The 16,659-nt window shown below is 37.4% G+C and overlaps 1 protein-coding gene and 1 pseudogene across 1 annotated transcript; both read left to right on the top strand.

The window, feature by feature from the left end:
- Positions 1-5,676: 5,676 nt before the first annotated feature.
- Positions 5,677-12,341, top strand: LOC130731260 (peptide-N(4)-(N-acetyl-beta-glucosaminyl)asparagine amidase). The gene is made up of 16 exons (XM_057583487.1): positions 5,677-5,830; positions 5,917-6,132; positions 6,229-6,327; positions 6,707-6,793; positions 6,948-7,030; positions 7,154-7,267; positions 7,959-8,013; positions 8,130-8,216; positions 8,530-8,585; positions 8,680-8,739; positions 8,976-9,063; positions 9,198-9,944; positions 10,035-10,095; positions 10,764-10,866; positions 11,425-11,559; positions 12,080-12,341. The coding sequence occupies exons 1-16, from the start codon at positions 5,753-5,755 to the stop codon at positions 12,168-12,170; spliced, it is 2,160 nt and encodes a 719-aa protein (XP_057439470.1). The 5' UTR covers positions 5,677-5,752; the 3' UTR covers positions 12,171-12,341.
- A 1,084-nt stretch (positions 12,342-13,425) lies between these two features.
- Positions 13,426-16,422, top strand: LOC130731265 (peptidyl-prolyl cis-trans isomerase CYP59-like; annotated as a pseudogene).
- Positions 16,423-16,659: the final 237 nt, after the last annotated feature.

Below are 16,659 nucleotides of genomic sequence, written 5' to 3'. Positions count from 1 at the left end.
CGAAAACCTTCAATCCCACCTCTTTGGTTCTTCCAATCCTCAAATTTCTTCTCTCATTCAACTCGCAACTTGCAAACAATGTCTCAAAAGTCCAAATGTACTGTAGAAACGAAGGGGAGCACGAAGGGGAGCAAGGATTCAAATGGTACCTCGCACTCCATTGTTGATGGAGTCCTCTACTGTAAATGCGGTGAAAGGGCTGCGTTGAGGGTTTCTAGAACTGATGCGAACCCAAAAAGACCTTTTTATGCTTGTTATCTACCTAGGGTAACTACTTCACTACCACGAATTCGTAATCATGAGCTCTGTCTGTTGTGAATGTAATATTTGTTGACTTGTTCATTTGCAGTACCATGAATTCAATTGCAATTTCTTTGATGAAGTGGAAGAGGAAATAGCACAAGATGGAAGGGTCAATGTACTTGGCAACAAAAAGGAAGATGAACTACAGGTGCATGAGGATTCTGGTATGAGGCAAGAGTTAGTGCAGGTCAGGGAAGTTATGTTGAAGACAAGTGAAGAGGTGATTGAAGAATTGAGGCTGGTGAGGGAAGTTATGTTGAAGACAAATGAAATTCTGAGTGAACATGTCAAGCTTCAGAAATATTATGGCATAGGAATGGCTTTGGTTGTCATACTTCTGTTGATTGTGTTGATCATTGTTGTCATTGTGAAGTAGGACATATAGTATGAGTGAGGAGGGGGAGGGTATGTTTCATGTTTTATGTTTGGTGTAGTGTACTGAAGAATGTAATCTTATGAAGATTTCATGAATGAAATTTCCATGCTTTTCATTAGATTTCATACCATTGTGACAACCTTGTTTAGTTACAGGACTAATAAAAATAACCATGCTTTTCATAGATAATAAAGATAAGTGATCACAATAGCACAATAAGGCATTAAAAGAGCCTAAAAGTGGTCCATACATAAAGTGGTCCATACATAAAGTGCATAATGTGTCCATAAAGTGAGCACAATAGCATAATGTATCCATAATAATTTCAAAAGTGCATAACAAAACCACAATCTGGCATCAAAGGAGCACATATTTGATCCATACACAAGTCATTAATTAAAATACCCTAATATAGCATAAAAAAGCACAAAAGTGCACAAGTGGTCCATAATATATTTGGCCTAATATTCCTTCCAAAAAATTACAGTCCCATCAACATTATTCTTAGGTTAGTTTAGGGACACCAAAATGTAGACAGCAACCTCATGGATTCTGTGGAGGCCTTGGCTGGATTGAAGGTGTTGGCATGAATACCATAGGTCCTCCAGGAAGTTCATGTGTAGCAGGACCTGGTGGTGGGGATCTTCTCCCTTGGGATTGTGGGGGATGTGTAGTGGTGGCAGGTTCAACCCTTTGACGGGGAGGCCTGAAAACTTTTCCTCTCACAGGGGGGGCTCTATAAGCAGCAGTAGCATGTGGAGCCCCTCTTTGATTCATTATAGCAGTAGCAACAGAAGGTGTGAGGCTGTAGACAACCCTTGGTTGCAGAGGTGGAGCTTGTGTTGAAGAAGAAGCAGCAGCAGCAGGGGCTAGTGGTGGAGGTTGCCTTGGAGCAGCAGCAGCCCTTGGTTGCAGTGGTGGAGGTTGCCTTGGAGCAGCAACAACAGCAATTGGAGCTCTATAAGCAACCCTTGGTTGTAGTGGTGGAGGTTGCCTTGGAGCAGCAGCAGCAATTGGAGCTCTATAAGCAACCCTTGGTTGCAGTGGTGGAGGGCCCTGCAATTAAGTCTATTAGGTCCAATAGAGAGTGTATTAACAAATGACAATTTATGATTGTGTGATAGAATTACTTGTGGAGTTGTGATTGTGGGGTATGAAGCAGCAGCAGCAGGAGCTAGTGGAGTTTGGCTTCCAGTAGGGCCCTGCAATTAGGTCTATTAGGTCCAATAGAGTTGGAATTAACAAATGAAAATGCACATATGAGATTGGGTGATAAAATTACCTGTGTAGGTTGGGATTGTGGGATATCTTCTGTTGGTGCAGTTTGAGAGACATTAATCTCAACTTGTTCAGCATTTTCAGTTTCATCCTCTGGTGGTGGTGGTACCCAATTCTTGGGTCTTATTCGACATCCTTGTTGGTGACAACTTCTTGTGTTGTGACCCTCAAATCCACACCTTGAGCAAGTCATCACAGGATATGATCTCCTCACCCTTCCAGCAAGTTGTGACTCAGTGGCATCTCTCCTAGCCCTTCCAGCAACTTGTTCCTCAGTGCCATCTCTCCTCCGGTTCTTTTTAGGTCTCCCTGCTTTCTTCTTCATGTTTGGTGGAATAGGCTTCTCATAAGGAGTTGGCTCCCAATACTGTTGGCTTCTTGTGGGCTGAATAGCAAACTCATATGTGCTCCTATATGCACCCATTGTCAACCGTGCATGAACATAATTCTCAGGCCTTTCGTGCTTCCATCCAATTGCAGCACATGCATGGAAGCAAGGCATGCCATTCAGCTGCCACCACCTGCATGTGCAAGTTCCAGCTGCTAAATCAACAGCCACTCTTTGGCCCCAACAGGTCACCTCAAACCTGGACTCTTGACCTGACCATGTAGCAGTCCATTTTTGGGCTGCCTCTTTCTCTTTCTCCAATCTACTTTTCTGCACTGGTGGTAGAAAGCCTTGATAGCCCATCAACTTCATCTTGTTATTTGCTATGGTTCTCATCACATAGCATCTGATCTCCTCTAGCATAGTAATTATTGGCTTCCCCCTATATTTCAGGATCTTTGCATTGAAAGATTCACAAGCATTGTTGCAAATGTTGTCAGTCTTAGCAGTTTCACTGAAATGAGATTTTGTCCAAGCTGTCTTTGGCCATTTATTCAAATATGCCCATGCTTGAGCATTCTTTGCTCTCAGCCTATTCATCTTTGTGTTGAACTCCACCACAGTTTGTTGTCCTTGCACATTCCCAAACAGCTCCTTTCAACTCCTTATCCTTCCATTGTTTGGCAAAATTCCTCCACAAATGCATCACACAGTACCTGTGTGACACCCCTGGCATAACAGCTTGTAATGCAGGAATAAGACCCTACACGAAAACATTTAAGGTCAAGTCAGTCCTCAATGTTTCTTACAACAGGCAATTCAGTCCATCAACTCTAAACAATGCATTGCATTATCAAATACCATTACACAACTAAATAAAACTAAACAATGCAAACAAGTAAACACATTACCTTCTGCATGTCTGATATGAAAGTCCAGTTATGCTCATTGTGGTCTCCCAAGTCCTTCTGGAGCAGCTCAAGAAACCAAAGCCAATTGTCTTTATTCTCCACATCAACAACAGCATAAGCAATGACATATAGGTGGTTGTTAGCATCTTGGCCCACAGCACTCAAAAGCTGACCTCCATAGTATCCTTTCAGAAAGCATCCATCAAGACCAATCAAAGGTCTACAACCAGCTTTGAATCCCTTTTTACAACCATCAAAGCATACATAAATCCTGTGAAACTGTGGTGCTGAATCTGTGATTGGGGTTGTGTTCATTGTAACTGTGGAACCTGGGTTGCACTTAATAAGTTCAGCACAATAGTCCCACAGCAATGCATATTGCTCTGCTTCATTCTCTTCCACCAGTTTCCTTGCTTTTTTCATTGATCTAAAGATCTTTGAATCATCCAATTGTACTCCAAACTGCATTTTTATGTAGTCAAAAGCCTCATAATGTGTCAAGTTTGGTTGAATCCTCAGTTTTGCTTCAAGCTTCTTTGATGCCCATTTTGTGTTAGCTTGACAATTCCTGAATGACCTGCCACAACTATGTTCTTCATGGAAGGTCTTAATTTGGTAACTCCTCAGTGCTTTGCTCCATCCACAGAATATTTTCCAAGGGCACTTTGGTGCTCTGCATTTGCCCACCACTCTGATTTTGTCATTCTTCTCCCACCTGATAGGCCTACCCTTCTCAATAGTGTAGTCCTTCACAGCATTTTTAAAAGTCTCCAGGTTAGAAAACTCCATGCCCAGTTCTAAGTGAACATTCCCAAAAGTAGAAGCTTCATTAAACTGGGGGAAAGGTCCTCTCTTCCTAGAATTTTCTTCACCATCAGAGCTTACAGGGCTATTTAAGTCCTCACTATGATAATTTGCATTCCCTTCACTTACAGACCACTCCTGCAACTCAACTTGGCTAGGTTCATACTCATAATCAGATCCATCTGACTCATTTCCACTGTCTCCATCCAAGTTAACCTCAGTCATCTTTCTCTTGCCCTTCCTATTCTTCTCCATTCTCACTCTCTTGCCTTTCCTCACCTCATCATCAGTTTGTTCACTATCACCATCAGTACCATCATTATTGTGTTCCACTTCTGGTTCTTGAACTTCTGGTTCTTCAACTTCTGGAAATTCAAATTCTGGTTCTTCAACTTCTGGAAATTCAACTTCTGGTTCTTCAACTTCTGGTTCTTCAACTTCTGGGATTTCTGCTTCTGGAATTTCAGCTTCTGGGATTTCACTTTCTTGAATTGGTGGTATGGTAAGTGGTTCTTCAACTGGATGGTCATAGTAAATATCAATCTCATTATTGCTTAGGCTGGAAGCTAAGCACATATCCACTATATCTGCATCTCGCAATACTTGCCTCATTTCAAATGTTCCTCCACTGAGTGGTTTCTTCCACCAAATCTCCTCAAACTTCTCATAACCATGTTCTTTTGCAAAATTGACTATGCCAAATATGTTCAGCGTATCACCCACAATCTGGTCCCAAACACACATCTCTCCACCATAATAACGAAATGATGCTCTATCATCGCTTACTGTAAGCTTCCCCCCATGATGCAAAATCAGAGTGAGGTTTCTGTCCATCTACATGCAACACAAACAAAGAGGTTCAATCAATGACAGTGTCACAAAAATAGAAACCCTCATCAGCGATTACAATGTCACCATTTGCAACATACACAAACAATCTTTAATCAGTTAAACGATAAACATGTAAATTTAGAAACCTAAACCCTCATCAGCGATTACAATCCCCCGATTGTATTAACCCACAATGACAAACCTTGAAACATTTAAACGATGAACATGTAATTTATAGAGCAAAATCACGGTTATCTTAAGCTTATAAGCATGTTGGAGATCAATTTCAGGGTTTTTCATGAACAAAAATAGGGAAAGATTGTACCTTTGCCTCGGTGAGACTGAAACCCCAAAAAGAGCAGCGTCTCTTGTATCCTTCTTCTACGCCGGTGACCGAGCACCTTCAACGCTCCTCTGTCCTCTGCCTTCGCCTCTCTTCAACCTTCAACGCACTTCAACGCTCTTCAACTCTCCTCTGCCTTCGTCTCTTCTTGCTTGTCAGAGGGTTGAAGATGAAAGGTTTGGGTTTAGGAGGCTTACGTTAACTGGGTATGAAGAAGGTGGCAAGGACTATTTTGCCAACTTAAGGTCCAACCACAATGTGACACCTACCAGGGACTAATTTGCCATTATGTTTATTTTGGAGGGAAACACCTCAGATCCACGTGGAATGGCCATCAGAGCACTTAACGTGCCAACTCATCATCTCTGTTAACGTTTATTAACGGGAGCTCAGGTAAGGACCAACGTGACCGACGTTTTCAAACTTCAGGGACGACGGGAGCCATTTAGGAAGAATAGGGACGAATTTGCCCGACTGGTGTAACTTTAGGGACCAACGTGACTATTCACCCTCATGAGTTCACTTGTTTCATCTTTTTGATACATCGTTGGAGGGTTTCAGTTCAGTTGCAGAGAAAAATGGTGCTTCGCAAATTCCAGGTGCTTCACAATCACTCCAACGTTGATCTCGATTACGACACCGACGATGGCTTCCAAGTATTCTCCTGTTCTCTTCTTTCTCAATCAACAATTCAATTCTCAATCTTCATCTTCATCACCATGATCTTCGACTTCCACTGCAGGTTTTTCAATTCCAGCTCTACTCTCTCACTTCAATTCCACCTCCTCAACAGAAGATTTACGCAGCTGAAAACGACACCGCAGTCGCTACCGACTCCGATCTCACCACCATTTCCGATAAGCTACGACTCGTCTCCATCGACGACGACGACCCTGAACCTCAATCCAGCACTGCCGACCACTTGAATTCCGATGAGGAATTGGCTAGACTCTTGCAGGTTGGCTTTGTTTACCTCCATTTTTCAGTCTTCAAATTTGTTTTGATTTTCATTTTCTGTCTGTGTTGTTTACATGCACTATATCTACCTGCACAGGCAGAGGAGGAAGCACTTATGTTGCAGCAATTCGTAGCCGGCGAAGATACTCAACAATTTGAGGGTAGAGTTAGGCCTTACGTTACACAAGTCCTCATGGTAATTTTCACCTTATTATATACTTTGTCATAGTTGATTTTATTGAATTTTTTTCTTCTCAGTAAGGAACACAGTTACACAATACATTAGTTCATGAAGATGCATATAGTGTGTGTGAAAACAGGGTTTAGTTTTAAATAAATTAAGTAAAGTAGGCCAACTCCAATCCTAGTTGATGAATCAGTGTACTTAGTTTTGCATTTGAAATCTCTAAGCCATGGTTTGAGCAAATGTTATAAGGGAAAAAAGCTTTTGGTCAAATCATGATTTGGGGCTTTGCAAAGTGCAAACTCAATGCTAAAGACACATGGTAATCTTGTCCTTATGAATGTTATATTTCAATTGATTCCATATGTTGATTGTTGTGATATGTATACAGTATGAGGACCCAATACGTCAGGAGGCTGCTAGGAAGACCGTTCCTGTTGAAGAGCTTGAGGAGAAAGCCTTGGTTTCTTTGGCCAAGGTAAGTGGGTGTATTTTTCTCTTTCAAGAGACCATCTTAATTCATAGGAATCAGATGTCTAAGTTTTCTTCAGGATTCCCATTTCATACGCTTTAGCTTTTCATACTCTGCTACAACTGTTTTGTAATTGGTAAACCTGATAAACATACTCCAGGAGGGGAACTTCAAGCCATCAAAAATAGAACAAGATCATGCTTTCCTGCTACAACTTCTTTTCTGGTTCAAGAAATCCTTCAGGTTTAGTTGCATCTTTTTTTCCCTCCCTATTAAAAGCACCATTTAACCATCATGCCTTTTCCCTTTTGCCTGATTGTTTCTGATCTTTGTTTTGTTTCTTTCCTTCTTCACCTCATCTCATAGATGGGTGAATTCACCATCTTGTCAAGATTGTGGCAACCAAACTGTAGCCCAGGGTATGACTGCTCCACTTCCTTCCGAGACTCGTTATGGAGCTTCCAGAGTTGAACTCTATCGGTATGAGCGTGGAATGTATACTTTAAATTAATGTGAATTTATTTTTCCCCTTATACTGTGATTAGTAATGTGCCTTTAGTAAATAACATAATTGACATATATCTAAGTTTCCTTGTGACATCATACATTCGAACTAATTTTGAACCACCTTTATGCTAGAATTAATCAACTGATCTGACTGCTACATTTTGTTAATTTATAACATTAGTATCTTTAATTTGGGAGTATCCTATTCTTCAAGATCAATAAGTTATTTCCCGCTAGAATATAGTTCAATCCTGATTTTGAACACCCCAACCAGAACGACACCCCACATTCACCTTTTCTCTAATCTTTCTCTTCTTATCACATCTATAGTTTCTCTCTCTCTTATTTTCCTTTTTCTCTCATATTAGCTTGGGTGTAGTCATCCTACTTGGGCGTCTACTAAACATTTCTAGTTTATTTAGAACAGGTCTTGGCTAGAAAACCTTTTTCCTATTTGTGCTGAAGTATTCCTACATTACATATCTATTTACATTTAGGAGATCTAGTTCTAACCATTTAGTTTTATTATTGTTACTTGCATTTTGGCCTTCTGCTTGTAAAGAATTCTGGTAGGTTGCTACCCTTGTTCACTAATTTTAGCTTCTATTATGTGCCTGACGTTCATAATTGTTTGGTTATTCACAATTATCTTTCCACAACACAGCTGCACCTCATGCTCCAATCTGACTCGCTTCCCTCGGTACAATGATGCAATAAAGGTACTGAACTTGCGTCACACTATTAATGCTGTAATTGTACTTGGCCAAATGCCAGAATCCTGCTATGCCTATCACATTTGTGTTGGATACTCCAATTTTTCTCTTTCAATTTGCAGCTTGTGGAAACAAGAGAAGGACGCTGCGGAGAATGGGCCAATTGCTTCACGCTCTACTGTCGAGCTTTTGGCTATGACTCACGTCTGGTTTGTAATTGGATGATGAAATTTAGTCTTTTTAGCATGTTAATCTTTCTTAGTTTATTATGATGCAATTGAGTAAATGATGTATCACTGTTCTTTGATGTAGACTAGGTTTTGAATATTTAAGTACTTATTTTGTGATATTGCACATGGTGGTGATCATTGATTTTTTATGTGATGATTGGGCCAGTTTTCACTATCTAGGGAAAATGGGTATTGAATATTGATGTCCTTAGACTTTTGCTTGTGAATTTTGTATATGGTGTACAATCTTATGAGCAATTGTTTTCTCTAACTGGTTTTGGTTAATCTCCAGATCTTGGACTTCACAGATCATGTTTGGATGGAGTGTTTCTCTCAATACATAGGAAGGTAAAATTGATCCAAAAGCTTATAGTTCTCGTAATCTTCTTTTAAAACTTTTTCTGGGGACATTATTTGTTTTTGATGACCTATGATCTTACAGATGGATTCATCTTGACCCGTGTGAAGGAATCTATGACAGGCCATTATTATATGAAAAAGGGTATTATTCATTTCACAGTTCTTTTTCTATATTCATTGCTTTGTTCCATTTAATTGATTTGAGAAAGTAGTCGTCCTTGTCCTTATTAAAAGTTGTCACGAAACCAACTATCCTGAAAACTTAAGCTATTGGTCAAAGACACATGAATGATTTTATATTGGCCTTTTATATTATGTTTTTGAAAAGTTTCCATCTTGCGTGCATGTTTTCTCAAATTTTTAAAATCCATGGCATAGGTGGAATAAGAAATTAAATTATGTGATTGCCATAGCCAAAGATGGAGCTTATGATGTCACCAAACGATACACAAGGAAGTGGCATGAGGTAGGTTTTAGAATTTATATTCTTACTTTTCTTGTTTTCACTTTATATGAAATATTTTTTCCTCATGCATAAGGAGTTAGGATCCTGATCGGTTGATAATTGAATGAATTTTTTAATTTTATTTAAAACTTAAGGTCCTTTCTCGGCGTACTATGCTTACGGAGTCTTCTTTGTCAACTCTTCTCACTAATATAACAAAAGAACGTCGAAGAGACTTCACATCTCAGTTACTTTCAGTTATTGAAGCCCGTGATATGGAAGAAAACCAACAACTAGAGAGGAGTTTGCATTCTGAAGATGAAGAGTCACTCACATTACCTGGAAGAAGAAGTGGGAATGAGGAATGGCGCAAATCCAGATCTGAAATTGGTTCTGATAACCTAAGTTCTTCTACTTGTCCAGTTCGATTGTGCGTAGATGAGCATGTGACAAAGATTTATAATGCATTTCATCCTTTCCTTTATCAATTTATCGGGGACGAGCTAACAAGGTCTGAAGCTGTGGAAGTACTTGAAATTACTAAAGGAATAATATTGGATCTTTCCAATTCCCCCTTTAAAAAAAGAAGGACCTCAATTGATTTAGTTCTAAATAACTCTAAATTTCAGAAACTGTTGCCATCTTTTGGTGACCTACTTGATGCACTTTCACTGGAGAAAATAGTGAATGCAGATGGGAAGGTTGAAATTTGTTTGGCTGGTAACCCTATATTAACTTCTTTAGCATTGCCTGTTGTATTGGATGCTCTAGATGATCTGATTTACAATCTTAAAAAGTCTGAAAAGTATGGGAAAAATATGTTTCTGTTGCCGCTTCTGAAGTTAAATAGATTACATTCTGGATCAGTCATTGCAAGTGCAGAGGAGTTGCCTTTTGGGATTGTGAGTTTATATAATCTGGCTTATTTTATTTGTTTACCAATACTTATGGCTTATACCATTTGTGACTTCATTTCTTATATACAATTTCAGGTAACATCAGCATTTGATGGAACTAGAATATCAAAATGGGAAGAGCCAAATGGAGCTAAAGGTTTAGTTAACTAATTAATTAATATAATTGGGACTGTAGAGTATTAGAATTTATTCACATCAGATGGTAGTTTTAGTTAAACACTGTTCTATATAATTCTTAATAAAGAAGTTGCTGTGTTTCACCTACAAATGGAAAGCATGATATTTGTCATTTAGTTATATATTTATGAAATTTTCTTCATGTATTCTTTCTTCTATTTACTATAACTTCATAGCAGATGATATTTCTGTCAACTACATCAAACTATCTTATCATATGTTGAATACTTGACTTGGAATCCTTCTTTGCAAGTATTTTGCCTTAGTCATTTATTCTTCTCATTGATATTCCTTAACACCTATCAGATTTTCTAAACAGGTTGTATACTACCTGCTTAGAATGTTTTTCTGTAAATTGACTGTGTCTAGCTAGTTTCTCTGAATTGATAATTTCATGTTAAATTACTCGTTCTTAGGAGTTATGCTTTGTTTCGCATTTGGTCTTGAGATCTATGAAAAATAGTTCATAAATCTGAAATGAAAAGTAATCAAGCAAGAAACCCAAGCATAACCAGTTTAAGTGCTAGCGCCAAAAGTGTGATTTCTTTATATTACTATTATAAAGGTGCAGCAGACACTGCTCTCTTGTTGCTAATATAAAAATTCATTATATATCTTACTTTGTAGGTTGTTGGGTCGGGTATAAAACATTTAATAACAACATGTTTGAACTTGCGGCATATGAGTTGATGTCTGCCAACGATGCACCAGAAAGGGATCCAATGGACTGGTATGGACTTCGGGATATTATTTGAAAATATATTTTACTCTTGTCATCTTATATTATCGTTAATTAATTAGTAGTTGAGTTACTTGGTGCATTCACTAGTCCTAATAAGTTACATTGCTCCAAATTATAGTAGTGTAATTGCTTCTTCTTCCATAGATGATTAATTTTAATTTAATCCATTCTCGATTTATAATTCGTTACACTTATAATAAGAAAGTGTACTTTAACTACAGTAACTTGATATTTACTTCCAAGAAAAGATTTAACTGTTTTTTTTTTTGAAAAGGTAGTGCAATATAGTTTATTGGTAGTATAAGACTTATAACACTGTCAGCTGATCAGAATCAAATCCTTAAAAAATATTATGCTGTTAAATTATATTCTTTTGTGTTACTCTTTTGTAATGGTGTGTTCATTTGTTGGTTCCTTTTTACTAAAAAGATTCTGATGAACCCTTCTTTGCTTGATAACTGAGCTTTCACGTGTAAACTTAGTTAATTAAGCATGTGATGTGCTTTCACGAATCATGATCATTCTCTGTGTATGTTATGCTCTCAGGATTCTTGAAGGGAGCAATGACAAGGGGATCAGTTGGCAAGTTTTGGACAAGCAAACCTCACAGTTCTTTGAAGATCGTTTCCAGCGTAGAACATACACGATTAACTCAGCAAGTTTTCCATCTAATGTTTTCAGGTAGCACAGTGGAGACATTAAGTCTAATAAGATCAACTCAGCGTAGAACATACAATGATTCTTATTGTTTTAGTTTTATTTTTTTATTTCTATATTTTTTCAGTCTACCTATGCTGGACCTGCTAATTTTGAAAAATATTGTTAACTTGATCCAGTTTCCTTTACTACTTTATGTTTATATTTTTACATTGTCATACAAATAGCTTTACAAGTCTACGATAACTAAGCTAAACATAATATTTAAATTTTCATTTTTATAAATTGATTTCTTAAAAACATGAAAATGACTTTGAATATTGTACAGTAGAATTCATAAATTAGATATTTATATCATAAAAATGATCATATATCCAATTGAATTCAAATGAATATATTCTCAAGTAAGATGAAAACTAGAGCTAGAAATTTTTGCATATTAATTGCATTTGAAGTGGGTTAATGCATAGTCTTAGATTATTCTTATTTCACAGCTGAATCTGTTCATATTTTTCTCCCCAAGTGACAAAAGTTGTCTTTGCAGGTTTAGGTTCCTGGCAGTCAGAGACATTAATTCTACTTCCCGACTGCAAATTGGTAGCATTGATCTCTATGCGAAACAACGTGAAATATAGGTAAATTTTAAGCTGAATTCAGCAAAGTAGAACTTCTTGGCTTGGGTGTACAGTTATATGCCATTTGTCATTTTTAATTTATTTTGTTCAAGATGTGTGCAAAGTTCAAAAGAGTTGTGATAGAAATACCTTGGTCTTGATAGTAAAGCAAACATTGAGACTTTAACAGCATGCATAAAAGTGAAACCCATCTTACTTTTAATGAAAAAATAAAAAACCACCGAGTTATTTTAGAGATTAAAAACCCTTGGTCCAAACCAAAATAAAAGATTCATGCCCAAATTTACATGTGGTTTCACCTATACTATGAGCATTTTGAAGGTTGATGTACACGCACAAGCAGTTCTTCGGCTACATTTTCTTTGTTAGTAACAAACTGAAAATCACATGTGTAGCCTTCTTTAATGTTGTGACTCCTCAGGAAATTCCCCCATCCATCACCTAAATAACAACGCTTGTTCCTGCTTTTCCTGTTCCCCTTTTCCCTGATAGCCACCGGCCACAGTTTACCATTCTCATCCCTGAGTTTCAACTTTGAGCCAAGTTTGATATTCCATTCTGCCAGTACCCTTTTAGTAAGTTCCTGTAACCCAACACCAAGACAAGTTAAATCGTCAAATCTAACCTACCAAGCATTCTTTATAACAGAAACCAGATTGAGCAATTATGCTACATGATCCCGAAGCATGATGAATTACAAAATAAAGGTGAAGTAACCATATCCATACTAGGTGCATGTTTCTATAGAAATCGTGTTTGTAATTTGATGTTATGTGAACAGAAAGTTTCATTATGTTTTACTCGGTGCGTCCATACTCAAAGGAAAAGTAATTCCTTCACATTGCAAAGCACTTGAATACAGGACAAAGTAACTAGTTAATGCAGTTTAAGAATGAAATAACTAACCACATTAGTCAATCTCGAGGGAGAAAAGTATATCTAAATAAAGATTACTTTTATGTTGAAAATCAAGATTTTCAAGTATTATACTAAATAAAAGATCATACTTTAAGAGACTTATAGTGAGAATGCATGGAAAGAAAGAAAAAAGAGACAGAGAGCATACCAAGGATTAGTGGTTTGCATGAAGGCTTTGAAGAATTAGTGGTTTGCATGAAGGCTTTGAAGAATTCTTGAAAGGCATAATACTGTTGTGACTGTGCGTTCTCCATGCCTCTTTCTCTTTGGTGACTTGCGAGAATTGTAAGGAAAATTACTAATATCGACTAACATAATCTGCGGTGTAAGGATTGCGTTAGGATATATTACTAAGAAGTTTATTAATTAAAGTAATCTTTTTTTGAAACCTAATTAAAGTAATCTGATTCCTTAAAATATGCTTATTAACATATTTTTCAGATCTTTTAAAGATATTTAGTATTTTTCAGATAAAAAATGTTTTAAAATGTTTTTGTTTGAGTGAGAAAACAATATTACTCTATCTTTTTTTTTGAACGTTACTATATCTATTATGATCGACAATCCGCCTTTGATTGATTGCATTCTTTTTTTTCAATGTGTGAAATTATATTAGTATCTAATTTTATCTTGTATTATTTTCCTATTCACCAAAAGTAATAAAGACAATAGGCTTAAATACTCTCTTGGTCCCTGAAATTGTAAAGGGAATCAAACCTAATCCTTGTAAAATTTTCGCATCAAATTGGGTCCCTAAAATTATTTTTTTAATCTAATTGGGTCCAAAGTGTGTCGAGATCTGATGTGGCTTGTTTTTTATCCCACTCGGCTTTTCCACGTGGCTTTTGGAAAATTAATCTGTGTTGATGAGGTTTTGGGAAATTAGAACCCAAGGATTTTTTCTGTCAAATCGTTGATTAGGTTTTTTTTTTTAAGATTAGGTTAGGTTTTTTTTCTTCTTCAGATTAAGATTAGATTTTTTTTATGATGAGTTGGAATTAAAAAAAACAGAGAATAACAATTAATTATATTTTAAAAGAAAAATAAAAGCCACGTGGAAAAGCTAAGTGAGATAAAAAAACAAGTCACATCAGACCCAGACACACTTTGGACCCAATTAGATTAAAAAAATAATTTTAGGGACCCAATTTGATGTGAAAGTTTTACGAGTACCAGATTTGATTCCCTTTGCAATTTCAGGGACCAAGAGAGTATTTAAGCCAAAACAATATATATAGTCTCAAGCTTTAATATCTTCCTCCGGTTGGTCTTTGTCCCTCGCTGCAAATATTAGATATAGGACTTGTAGTCGACAGAGGTGATGTCAGTGTTGATCGTGTCGAGTTTAGGGGACCTGGTGATTGATTTGCACACCCAAAATTGCCCCTTGACCTGCAAGAACTTCTTGAAGCTTTGCAAGATTAAGTACTACAATGGCTGTCTATTTCACAATGTTCAAAAGGATTTCACTGCTCAGACCGGCGATCCGACTGGAACTGGAGCCGGTGGTGATTCCATCTACAAGTTTATTTACGGCGATCAAGCTCGGTTTTTCAGTGATGAGATTCATATCGATCTGAAGCATTCTAAGACGGGAACAGTTGCCATGGCAAGTGCAGGAGAGAATTTGAATGCTTCACAGTTTTATATCAGTCTGCGCGATGACCTTGATTACCTTGACGGGAAGCACACAGTTTTTGGTGAGGTAGTTGAAGGATTTGAGGTTTTGACTAGAATAAATGAGGCTTATGTGGATGAGAAGAGTAGACCATATAAAAATATAAGAATCAAGCACACATACATCTTGGATGATCCTTTTGTTGATCCTCCTGAGCTAACTGAGTTCATTCCTGATGCTTCACCAGAAGGGAAGTGTAAAGAAGAGGTTGATGATGATGATATGCGACTTGAACAATTAAGTCCAGCAGGCATATTTGAAGATGTGCAATGCTTTGATTGATGATCGAAGGATACATGTGGATTTTAGTCAAAGTGTGTCAAAGGAGTGGCCAAAATATATAAGGAAAAATTGCACTGGAGATGTGGCAACGAAACAACAATATGCAAAATACATCTTGAAGGACAGAGATAATACAAGATACGAAATGGTTTCTGAAGGGGATATTCCTAAAAGTCCAAAGCGAGGTACAAAACACCAAAGGAATTACAGGGATGACCGAGTTGGGAAAAAATATTGTAGGAAGAAAGATTTTAAAGATCATATTCATAGAGGTCCTAGGGATCAAAAGAGTGCAGGAGATATACAAGAGAGTTGGGTTCCCTTGTAGAGAAGAAACACAGAGAAAAGCATATGGAGAAGACTGATAGCACTATTGGGCCAACCTCTTCTACCACCACAACCCCAAACGTATGCAATGAAGTTTAGTGGAATTAGTATTTTGTTTGATGTATTAGTTAATATTCTAGAATGTTCCACTTAAGAGGATTTAGCCACTTGTAAGGTTATCGTTACTTTAGAAATCTTTCCTAGTATAAGTATGTGTTTCCCTTTCATTAATGGTAACAAGAAAATTGACCAAGTCTTTTTTTTCTATCATTTTCTAATCTTTTCTTAGTTTAGATTTTAGGGTTCTTAATGTTCATCTTTGATAGGAATTAGCTTCCTATCAAAGACATAGAGATGATAACTACAGGCAAAGAGATATACTAGACTCGAGAAAAAGTGGCTTGGATGATATCTACATAGAAAGATATAGTCGGGATGATAGGAAAAAAGCAGATACTGATCATTTGGATAGAAGGAACATAATGAAGATAACTGAAGGGAAGAAGTGAAGATTGATTCAAGATGAAGATAATGAAGCTCGTTGATGAAGAGGGGCTGAATGAAATTATGTCAGTCTCTATTCATCCACGTGTAGGTGTGGGCTTCATGTTAGTTTCCGCTAAGTCAACTCTGTCAGTCAATTCAATCTGCTTGTTTATTTTAAATACAGTCTTTTTAGTGCGCTTTGTCCTCACTCACGCACTTCCCAGGAAAACTTCTCAGTAGGTCACCCATCATAATATTGCTCCAAGGCAAGCACACTTAACCATGGAGTTTTTATGAGTTGGGCTCCCGAAAAGAAGATGCAACTTGTTGTTATGAGTAGTACCAATCAAATCTTTTAGACCCTCCTCAATTGTACGGTCTCATGCCTATATAGTCTCGGAATACCTCTTGTTCGGGTGCGAGATCAGTTCATTCATGTGCCCCTCCGCCTAGAAGCCTGTTAGAAGCCACTCCTTGTCCGTGCCTCACTGCACCAGCGATCACTCCCCGCCCTCGTCAGCCCCGGGTATCACAGCTAGCCTATTTCATGATAATTTTTCTAAGAAAATATTACAAAGTACCATTACAGATATATTAAATTTTAAGTTGAGATGTGGAGTTGTTACGTCAAAAAAATCCACTCTCATTTCATTTTAAATAGAAATTTTAAAAATTTGGAGCACTCTCCCTTTTTTATTATTTTTCAACTTCCAACTGACCTTTTTCTCGATAATATTTTCAACTTCATCAGTATCCAAGACATGAAATTCAAATAAGAAAAATGTTCGAGATATAACT

This window comes from Lotus japonicus, chromosome 1, assembly GCF_012489685.1.
Source record: "Lotus japonicus ecotype B-129 chromosome 1, LjGifu_v1.2".
NCBI classification, from domain to species: domain Eukaryota; kingdom Viridiplantae; phylum Streptophyta; class Magnoliopsida; order Fabales; family Fabaceae; genus Lotus; species Lotus japonicus.
This window is presented reverse-complemented; position numbering and strand designations above follow the sequence as displayed.

Bases quoted from the DNA above. Each gene is read 5' to 3' on its own strand.
- LOC130731260 (XM_057583487.1), top strand. From the start codon at position 5,753: ATGGTGCTTCGCAAATTCCAGGTGCTTCACAATCACTCCAACGTTGAT. The intron at 7,268-7,958 runs GTATGAGCGTGG...TCCACAACACAG, and splicing joins TCCAGAGTTGAACTCTATCG to CTGCACCTCATGCTCCAATC. The intron at 11,560-12,079 runs GTAGCACAGTGG...TTGTCTTTGCAG, and splicing joins TTTCCATCTAATGTTTTCAG to GTTTAGGTTCCTGGCAGTCA.